The sequence below is a fragment of the Mangifera indica genome, chromosome 4, assembly GCF_011075055.1.
Source record: "Mangifera indica cultivar Alphonso chromosome 4, CATAS_Mindica_2.1, whole genome shotgun sequence".
Classification (NCBI taxonomy): Eukaryota; Viridiplantae; Streptophyta; class Magnoliopsida; order Sapindales; family Anacardiaceae; genus Mangifera; species Mangifera indica.
The window spans coordinates 17,543,453-17,554,782 of NC_058140.1; the positions used below are offsets into that span (position 1 = coordinate 17,543,453).

General features: G+C 33.5%; 1 protein-coding gene across 2 annotated transcripts; it reads left to right on the plus strand.

Moving 5' to 3' along the window:
• Window positions 1–817: 817 nt before the first annotated feature.
• On the plus strand, window positions 818–8,833 carry LOC123213508 (alpha-amylase 3, chloroplastic). 2 transcript variants are annotated; one of them, XM_044632959.1, is made up of 13 exons: window positions 821–1,226; window positions 1,315–1,445; window positions 1,542–1,596; window positions 1,683–1,796; window positions 1,907–2,027; window positions 2,525–2,880; window positions 3,379–4,028; window positions 4,368–4,557; window positions 5,704–5,810; window positions 6,520–6,769; window positions 7,318–7,440; window positions 7,998–8,165; window positions 8,287–8,833. In XM_044632959.1, the coding sequence occupies exons 1-13, from the start codon at window positions 948–950 to the stop codon at window positions 8,443–8,445; spliced, it is 2,703 nt and encodes a 900-aa protein (XP_044488894.1). In that variant the 5' UTR covers window positions 821–947; the 3' UTR covers window positions 8,446–8,833. The 2 variants fall into 2 exon arrangements, with proteins under 2 accessions (XP_044488895.1, XP_044488894.1); XM_044632960.1 differs by lacking the exon at window positions 7,998–8,165 and having other exon boundaries at window positions 818–1,226.
• The last annotated feature ends 2,497 nt before the right edge of the window (window positions 8,834–11,330 follow it).

Sequence of the window (11,330 nt, forward strand, 5' to 3'; positions counted from 1 at the left end):
TATTAATTATTTGAATCTATCTGTGTGTAATATATTATTATTTATTATTTTCTCGTTTTTCGAGGACAGGGAAAAACTTGAAATACGAGGGATGAGAATGGCGATACTGGGCTTTATTGGCATATAAAAAAAATTAAAAAAAATCAAATAAAAAAATGATTGGACATTTCCAAGAAAAAGGATCATCAGTGCTGACCCTTTTGATTTACGAATGGATAAGCTGATGATCCGATTCGCCGCCCTCAAAAGTTTGTGGCTTCCGTAAAGAAAGTGTAAAAAGTTTCGTAAAGAAACAAAACTTCACACATTTTTTGTGGGACAAAATGATAATAGTTTTCTAATCAAGAAATCCAACTTTCTTTCTTTCTTTCTTTTTTTTTAATTTTTAAATCTTGACAATCATGCATGTTATTGTAATTTAATACTGTTAAAATTGATTTAAAAATTAAATTATTTTAATAAAAATATTAAAATTCTAATTATTTTAAATTAAAAGTAGAAAATTTTTGACCGCAAATCACAAGATTAGTCTGTTTTAATAGGAAGATTATGTTTCAGTCCCTCTAATTATTGTAATTCCAAATAATAATTTAAATGATTCTCCCAATATGTCTAAAATAATATTTAGTTATTATAATATAAGTTGAATAATAAAGTTATGTATATTTATTTAAATATTAATATATATAAATATCTATTTATTTATATATTTAAAATAAATATGGATAATTGTTTGGATAATATTAATTTAAAATATTATTATTATAATAAATACTAATTTTATATGTACAACTTGGATTGGCTCTAAAAATGAAGAAAATTGATTTTTACGGCAAAACTTGAAAAAGAGAATTCACAAAAACAGACGGCTGCTAGACGCTTATGATAATTATCTGCAAAAATCTCAACTTTTGTTCTTCAAACTCCATTCTTTTTTCTTCAAACCAATGAAAGCCATGTCTACCTTCCTTTCTGAGACGCTTCTCTATGGTTACTGTAGAGACAAATTCGTTTGCCTTCCCAATACCAGCAACGTTTTACTCAAACCAAACTCTTTAAATTACTCTTTAAAGTCACTCCCGAATGCCGCTACCTTCTGCAGATTTAATAACCTTCCCACCGTTAAAGCCGCTGGTAAATCCGTTACAGACACTTCTAGCGTCAGGACTTCTGAATCCAATGACCTCTTGTTCCGGGAAACTTTTCCTTTGAGGCGGACAAAAACGGTTTGTTATGAAAGGAAATGAAATATTTGTGTGTGTTGTATTGGTTTGGGATTTTTGTTTATTTATTTATTTTTGGTTTGTTTGGTAGGAGGAAGGAAAGATTTTTATAAGATTGCATAAGGGGAAAGATGAAGAGAGGTGGGAGTTAAGTGTGGGTTGTGATCTTCCTGGGAAATGGATTATTCATTGGGGAGTTACTTTTAGCGGTGATACTGGCTGGTGAGATTTGCCTTATGTGTTTATTTATGATTCTTTTTAATTTAAATTACGATTTTATGATTTGTAATGATTTATTATATATGGTTGTTTTTGTAGCGAATGGGATCAACCTCCAAATGATATGATACCTCCTGGTTCTGTATTCATCAAGGTATTTATTTATGTGTTAGCTTTTAGATGTTAATGAGTTTATTAAGAGGAAAAAATTGATACTACTTTTTGTTTTTTTCGATTTAGGACTATGCAATTGAGACGCCATTGAAGAAACAATCTGAAGGAGGTGCATTTCATCAAGTAGCAATTGATATTGATCCCAGAAGTGAAATTGCAGCTATAAATTTTGTATTGAAGGTGTTTGGATTTTCAAGAGTTGCTCGTTATGTGCTTAATAAAAATTTATGTCGTTATTTATAGATTTTTTTTTTTGTTAATCATATATTTGGTGTGTGATGATGATGTAGGATGAAGAAACTGGATCTTGGTATCAGCATAAAGGTAGAGATTTTAAAGTGCCTTTGGTGGACTACCTCCAAGATGATGACAACGCAATTGGCACGAAAACTGTATTTGATTTCTGGCCAGGTTGTAGAACTCACATGTGTATGCTTTTGTTTTCATTATTGATTCATGTTTGATGCTAGAATATGATCATATTGATAATTAATTTCCGTGTCAATTACTTCCTGTTTTTAACCAAGAGTTGGTACTAACACGAGGAAAAACCAAACCACCTAATAGCATACATTGATTTAACTGAATCTGGTATTTCAAGAACACCCTGAAGTTGTGTTGAACAAGTGAAGAATTCGCACTACGATTTATCTACTAACCAATAACCAGTGTTAACAGCTGCAAAATCAGTTTCATTACATCTCTTTCTTTTTAAATCCATATAATTGTCTAAACAGCCTACTTGCTAACATATAGAGCCCATTAATATCTAATATTTTGGGTTGAGTGTTGAATAGGCCAGGGGTAGGGTGGAAAATAATTTTCATGTTACTGGTAGCTTTTATTATATCTCTGATTTATGTTCAAATGATACACTGACGAAATCTGTTGCCTCCTTTTGTATATAGGAGCTCTGGGACAGATACCGAATATGCTTGTCAAGGCAGAGGCATCACAATCAAAAGTTCAAGACAGCAAAAGTGATTTCAAGGAGCCTAAACAAGAAAATAGGCGCCTAGAAGGGTTCTATGAAGAGCTGGCTATTGTAAAAAAAGTTGTCACTGATACCTCAGTGACTGTTTCTGTTAGGAAGTGTCATGAGACAGCTAAGAATCTTCTGTATTTGGAAACAGATCTGCCTGGAGATGTTGTTATTCACTGGGGAGTTTGCAGAGCTGAAAGTAAAGAATGGGAAATTCCAGCTGCCCCATATCCACCAGAAACAACTGTGTTCAAGAACAAGGCTTTGCGAACTCTATTAAAGGTCAGTGTAGCATTATGTGGCAGAGAAATGGAGTTAAGCTGTTGTGATGCCTTTTTCTTTTTCCTTTTCCTTAATGTTAAATTGTTAAAATTCATTTTCAGTGTCATACAGTTGTATAGTGTATCAAAACTGCAAATAGTTACATATTGCCAAATATGGTTGTGAAATAGCAGCAGGATAATTATTCAGGAACTGGGAAGTTATGTTCTAACTAATTAGTAATCTTTATCTTTCTCATGTATATATATGTGCTTGCTGACTCTATTGAACGGACTTGGCACATAGAGCCTTCTTTCATGATCACTATGAACAGTAGATGGATTCCAAGATACATGAAGTAATGAATATGTCAACATGAGTTCATGTAGGATCCAGTTGGAATTTTTTTTTTTTTTTTGGTGGCTTGTAACCAGATTCTGTATTTTTTTCATCTTAATGTGGGCATGAATGGTTCTTCTTGTTCTCATTTTTCTGTTTATGCAAATGCCTTTTTCTCAGCCTAAGCAAGGTGGAAATGGATGCTGTGAATTGTTTACATTAGAAAAAGAATTTACAGGGTTTGTTTTTGTCCTCAAGCTGAATGACAACACTTGGATGAAATGTATGGGAAATGATTTCTACATTCCACTTCTGAGTTCAAGTTCCTTGACTAATGAACACTCACAAGTCGGGTCTAGTGATGCACCAGTACCCGCAAGGGCTGAAGAAGCAGACCATACGGTTTCTTACACTGATGGAATCATTAGTGAGATAAGAAGCTTGATGAGTGGCATCTCCTCTGAGAGAGGTCAAAAGACAAAAACTAAAGCTGTACAAGAAAGTATACTTCAGGAAATTGAAAAATTGGCTGCTGAAGCCTATAGTATCTTCAGAAGTTCTAGTCTAACTTTTATGGAGGAAGCTACTGCAGAACCTGAGATATCAGAACCTTCCCCTAAAGTATCCTCAGGGACAGCGACAGGGTTTGAAATATTATGCCAAGGGTTTAATTGGGAATCACATAAATCTGGAAGATGGTACATGGAGCTCAAAGAAAAAGCTGCAGATTTGTCTTCACTTGGATTTACTGTTATATGGTTACCACCACCAACAGAATCTGTGTCACCTGAAGGATACATGCCCAAGGATTTATATAATTTAAATTGCAGGTATCTAATAATTTTTAGTTTATGAAATAATTTGTGATCAACATCATTTCTTGAGGGGCGAAAAAGATCTATGTTTATATCAATTTAGGCCTTATGTATGGCCATTATGGGTGAATACCTATAATTAGCCATCAATAACTTACATTGTTTAGTGAGAAAAGAACATGAAAATTCAATTCTTGTCATATCTAAATAGTGTTGGATTTGATTCCTTATCATGCATACTTTCCTAAGCATATAATTTCCATTTTTACCTTTCTGAACATGGAAGATGATGAATAGTATCATCGTAGTAAAAATTTCAAATATTATTGATTTATGTTATGGGATATATGCTAGATATGGAACTATTGATGAGCTGAAGGATGTTGTGAACAAATTTCATGAAGTTGGTATCAAAGTTCTAGGAGATGCTGTCTTGAATCACCGCTGTGCCCATTTTCAGAATCAAAATGGTGTATGGAATATTTTTGGTGGTCATCTAAATTGGGATGATCGAGCAGTTGTTTGTGATGATCCCCATTTTCAGGTAAAAAATTTCTTGCTGTTTCCTAAAATTTGAGATTTCTTTGTCGCCTGTAGAATCAAGTTTAAGTAGGTCTAGACGCTGTTAGAGTAATTAGGGTTTGCAATGCACAATATGGTGCTTAAGTGATATACCTATCACATAAAGATGCTACTAACTCACAGATTCCCATCCTGACTGAATTTTACTTTTTAAGTACTGTAGTTAAGATATATTTGATCCTTGAGAAGTCATCTTGGTTTTACAATTGATGATGCAATGCTGTCTTTGGTATGGAAAGTTCGGAAATTAATACTCAATATAAACATATAAGTTAATGACTTTTTTTAGTCTTTTATTTTATTTTTAGGTTGGAAAATTATTATATATGTATATTCAGTTGGAATTTCCATTCAGTACAAAAAAAGACTGTAGTTTGTCACCTTGTGCACATTTGACAATGTTTACAACCAATTTGGCTTGTGGATGACATACAAAGAGATAAGAAATTTGTCTTCAGAAGTCTCATGGTGTCCCTTTGATAGAGTTCAACCATTCTATTTACTATAATAAAGTTTAAAAAAATGTTTTCATTTTCCAGAGTGCAAATATCAAAATGTTTAAGGGACAATATCATATATCTAGGAATGTAAACATTCTAAAAGAGTAGATGTCCTTTTATAATGAAAGTTTTGTTTTGTTATTCTACAAAAGATTATATGATTGTGGAAACAGTGAAAAAGGTGCAAGCAGTAGTGTAGTATCATTTTCTGAGATTGACTAGTTTATGTTTGAACATCTAGACTTGCTAACTCAGTGCTCCCTGTAGTGGAACCCAAGATTTATGCCGAAACATTCTTTGAGTTTTAAAGTAATGTTATCTCAGTTGTGCCTTATGTGCATATTTGTAATATGCAGCTATAATATGGTTTTGGATCTGATGAAACTTGATCAATTTTATAGCAAAAAATAAGACAGCCTAACAATTTATAGAATCTTCAATTGATACTGCACAAAAAGAAAGGTCAACCGAACAATGTTAAGAAATGCCTTCTGACTTCTGAATTAGACATCCATGATTTACTTTACAGAGTTGTATTTGTTTATGGTGTATGTATGTATGTTTGGGGAAAGATAAATATGTTATTTTCCTTTTTCTATTTGATACAGGGCAGGGGCAACAAAAGTAGCGGAGATAATTTTCATGCTGCTCCAAACATTGATCATTCACAAGATTTTGTTCGGAAAGACATCAAAGAATGGTTATGCTGGCTGAGGTCATTACTCTGGATGAAATTCTTTTGCTCTAGAGATGTCTTTGATCTTTTGAGTTTCTTTTATTATCAGTGGAAACAAAATTGCATGTGTAGGAGCAAGACTGAGCCAATATTTTAACTTGAAGTGGGGGGACTCTGAAAATAAAATTTGAAGAAAGATATTAAAAATGTAATTGTTTTGAATTCTGTCTAAGTGCTTAACTGGATCTAATGTTTAGATTTCACAAATCAGGGGAGAAAGGAAAAATGATATTATAATCATGATATTCAAAAAAAGTTGAAGACCCGAAGTAGGAAAATTTTATTCTATATTTTAATACAAATATTTTATTCAATCATTGGAAAATTATCTCTGATTAAGACATGGGTTCTACAGTTTGACATGGGCAAGTTAAATAGAAAGAGGTAATAGTAAGAAAATGAAAAAGCAGGTTTCCTCTGTGCTTGTATAGAGATTTACGGTGGCCATATGTGTACCCCAGTTGCCTATATTCTGTTTCTTTTCTGATTGTCCAAATTAGCAGATTGGACTGGGAGCTGAATAGAGTGGTAAATAGTAATGACTATGTCTTATGATTTTGTGAAATCAATTCTGCCATTTTTCTTTTAAATGGAGATTTGCTTACTCTGATGTTGATACTGAATTCTTTGTGTGATAAAGAAAAGTCATCATGGGTTTCATTGTAAAGCTGTTTTATGTGACTTGCAGAAGAGAAATTGGATATGATGGATGGAGGCTTGACTTTGTTAGAGGATTCTGGGGGGGTTATGTCAAGGACTACTTGGATGCTAGTGAACCTTACTTCTCTGTGGGCGAGTACTGGGATTCTCTCAATTATACATATGATGAAATGGATCACAATCAAGATGCACATCGACAGAGAATAATTGACTGGATCAATGCCACTAATGGATTTTCTGGTGCCTTTGATGTCACAACAAAAGGAGTTCTTCATTCAGTAAGCACTTCTGTTTTGGGTGTTTGGATTTGGGAAAACTGCATACATCTTTGTTAAGTGGTATAAAGGTTATATTATGTTTGTAGCCATGCCTTAGTTCATAGTTGTTCATGTGAAACTAAATTTCTTTACATTATATCTGCTTGTCTGAACTGATGAGTTGCCTTGTTGCTTCGCCTACAAAATTAGGACATTGTTGGCAATTCTGTAGAAATAGAGGAAAGCATAGCATGTTAATGATTTTGCTTATATCAAGTTATTTATCTCATAAGCTATATCAAGTCAACTAGTATATTGTCATGACCTGCCAATTTCTAGCTGCCCATGTCTTTGGGTTTTAGCTAAGGTCGCGCAGGTGTGCTGTCAGAGCAATCTGCCTATGACAATATGCAGTGAACCTGGCTATGACATTGTTTAAGAGGCTTGATAATGTTTTCCTCTTCATCTCGTCTGCTCTTTCTACACTGCCCTCCTCTTGGGACATCATTTTGGGATTTCTACCATCATAAGTTGTGGGATAATATACTCACAAATATTCTTTATCATAGGCACTGGAAAGATGTGAATATTGGCGTTTATCAGATGAGAAGGGAAAACCCCCAGGTGTTGTTGGATGGTGGCCATCTCGGGCTGTAACCTTTATAGAGAATCATGACACTGGTTCTACTCAGGTACACGTTCTTTATGTCTGAACCACTTATTTTGTCTACCATTTTTAATCTCTTATAGTTGAAGAAGTAAAATGCATGACTCAATCAAAGAATATTACCAGCAACATAACTCTGAGCTGAAATAGCTGAATTGCGTTTTGTTTGAGATTCTTGTAATTAATATCATATAAATCTTTGGAGCTTTACCATAAATCTTGATTGGTTTAGTATTGTATCTATATCCCTTTTGTGAGGAATTGCAAAAATATCAGTAGCCTAAGATGTTTTTGGATTTAGTTTTAAGCTGAGCTGAAAAGCAATATCTTAATATGTTTCTCCTCTTCTCTCTGTCTTCTTTTTTGGTTCCCGGACTGCTTTTATTCCTTTTTCTTTAGTTTATTTAATGTGGTTTTCTGTATGACGCCTTGTCCAAAATGAGATCTTATATGGACCTTATAATATTATAATTTCTTAGGAGAGAAACCGTGTTAGATCCTTTATATAATTATGCTATAACCTTGTGATGTTGAAGAGTGTAATTTTAACTCAGTTTCTCTTTATGTTCTTTTTTTTGGAAGGGTCATTGGAGATTTCCTGGTGGAAGGGAAATGCAGGGATATGCTTACATCTTAACTCATCCAGGAACACCAACAGTGTTCTATGATCATATCTTTTCAAATTATCGATCTGAGATTGAAGCTCTTATTTCTCTTAGAAAAAGGAACAAGCTCCATTGTCGAAGCATAGTTAGTTTTCAATAAGCTGAGAGACTGCTATTCTAGATCTACTAGTCAGATAGTAGAAGTGTTCAGTGAGTGAATATGCTGTATTCTGAAAACATTCTGACACTTGATTTGCATAATGTAGGTTCAAATTGCTAAAGCGGAAAGGGATGTGTATGCAGCTATCATCGACAAAAAGGTTGCAATGAAGATTGGACCAGGTCATTATGAACCTCCAAATGGACCCCAAAAATGGTCATTCGTCATGGAGGGTAGAGATTACAAGATTTGGGAAGCATCTTAAATCCTTTGAATCTGAATGTAGATAAATTAAATATAGAAGAACACCCAAAGAGGATGGTATAATTTTCCTCCAATGTGGTGTTGCACAAACCCGAAATCAGGTTGTTTGTATCATACTACCATTCTTTATCCGGCCATAAAAGGGTTAAGAGCATTGTGCAGGGAAGTATGACAGCAGCCAGCTAGCAGATGTGGAAGTTGGGAAAATGCCAAATTATACTAGTATATTTACATGTTGATATGTCTTTAAAACGGGTCTAATGAAAACCACTGGTGGTGGTGGCAGCAGTATACCTCGCAATGTGTAATTAGTGTAGAATTGTTGCAAAATAAATGAATCTCCTTTCTACTTGTGGAATAAAGATAACAGAGATCATCTTTTTAGTTTATGCCCTTGACTTGTAATTTTAACTTAGCACGAGATGAGGTGATTAGTTAATAAATAGTACAGCATTTATGTATATCATCCATAATCTGATGAAATTGGAAAATTTTCTGAAATGGGTTTTTTTGAATTTAAAGTATATCTTTTTTCCTCTGCAATATTCAGAAGCCTTGTGAACCACCAACACCAGTAGAAACTCCACTTCCAAGTTTTGGAAGAGGAAATAACCATGCAAGTGTTAAGAGAAGAATAAAAAAATGAAATTATAGTCTACTACCCTCTTTCAGAGTTCAGAGAATAACAAAGGTGGGTCATAATCGTCACTGGTTTAGAATGCCTTGTGATTTAAGGAAGAAAAATCAGAAGCAATTTTTAGGTTTGTCTTTCCGTGGTTCTACTTCTACCAAAATTCCTCGCTGAACTTCCACTTACAGCAAAAGCCAAGAGGCTTCCCAACTCCCCACTAAAGCAAGATGCAGTTCTCCATTAGTCCATTACTTTACCTGTGTCATTGTTATGCAGCCTCATGACTTACAGCTGTGCTGATCTCCCAGTGTCCAAATGGTGAAGTTCATCCATTAAATACAATAACCATTTAAGCTTCTTCCTTGCGCCGCAGGCATGTATCATTCAACTCTTCCAACTGTCTCCCTTACACTATTGAACTACCCATCAAAGATTCCTACACTTTCTCTTCGGACGTAACTTGTTGATGGCAACCCTATGTGGCCTGGAGCATTATTCATATTTTTTGGCGACATTTGTTTGAGGTTGTGTGAAACTGTTAAACCTGGGAGATTTATGAACAAAATCACATCATTTTGAGCTAGCTCTTAGAATTGTCTCCTTGACATTTTTGAAGCAACCATCAAATTTCCTTGACATTGTTGTAACCTGGGTATAGTCTTCTATTTGAAAAGGAACACATTCATTTAATAACAGCGAGTTCGAGCTAGCAAGTTCTACAAGTTCAAGACCAAAATGGAGGCTTTGTTTTGTGACTTACGTGAACTTCACCGTTAGCCCTAAGCATGCCACTTGCATTTTTAAAGAAGCCAAGCACAAGGCTCCTCTCCTATGCATCCTGTGATTCCAGAAGACAGATAAAGAGAGCAAGTACGCAAGATAGCATAATAGGAAGTAATGAACAAAACAATAATCATAGAAAATCCCTGACCACTAGCATAGAAAAATATGAAAAAATGTACTTTTTCAAGGAACAAGGTATCTCATATTATATTTTACGTATGTAGTATTGACACATTTATCTGTCCTTTAGACTCAGCATTCACTTTCTCTTTCTCCTTCATTCTCAAGAGACGTTCAAGAAGAAGCAGAAGATGAAAATGGATTTTCTCCATGAACATGTATCCAAATGAAACTTAGACCATTTTATTCCTATATCAGCAATTCCCTGGAGAACTTGCATTTTGTGAACCAAGTTTTGAATTTGTCCAGTGGAAGACGAAATCTTTTCTGAATATATAAATTAGTCTTCCCAAAATTAATGTTAAATAACTACAGGACTAGAGCGGCATTAAAATGGCTAAAATATTTGTGTAAAATCCAGTTTGATACGTTTGAGAGAGTTTTTAAAAAATTTTCAAACAAACTAAAGTACAAACTATTTTAGGTTTCAATTAAACCAAACCAAAATATAGTCCAATCAAATTTGATTTAAATATATTAAAAATATTCACTTCTAAATATTTATTATTTAATAAAATTATAATTTTTCATAATATAATATAAAATAAGGAGAAAATAAATTCTACATCTAATTATTTATTAAAAAATTATATCTATAAAATATAATTATTTATATATATATATAAAAGTTTATAATTTGATTTGATTTGAAAATAGTTTAAATTAAAAACTATTTTTTAAAAAATTATCAACGAAAACCTAACTATTTTATAAACAAAATCAAATTGTAATTTTTAATTGGTTTGATTCAGTTTTATGGTTTGAACTGAATTATACATTCCCTGAAAGGAATGGAAAATCTGCATGGGAAAATAGAAGATGATTCTATCAAACTTCCTGCTTCATTATGGTTGCATCCGCCACTATTAACTCTATTGATCACAACAAGGAGGCAATTTAACAGAAAGAAACACACGGGAGAAAGCATGAAACCTGACGTATCAATATATGAAAAAGCCCTTAACACCAACAAAAGAGATATAAAATTTACAGACTGGTTTTACCTTTGATCTCCAACAAGTCAATGGAAGTACCCCTGAAATTTCAAAAAACCAAGAAACTAACAAACAAGAAAAAGCTGGGCATTTCTTGCCATGCAAAACAACATGTTCTGGTATGATGTAAGGAACATTACAAACTATAGAACAATGAAACCTTGTACAGATTACGGAAATGAAACCCTAGAAAAACGAATGTTGGATAAGTTGAGCAGTAAATTTTTCTCGTATTCAAATGTTTAAATATTTGTAAACAGAACCTCCCAAACCAGTATTGACCAAAGCAATAAAGTC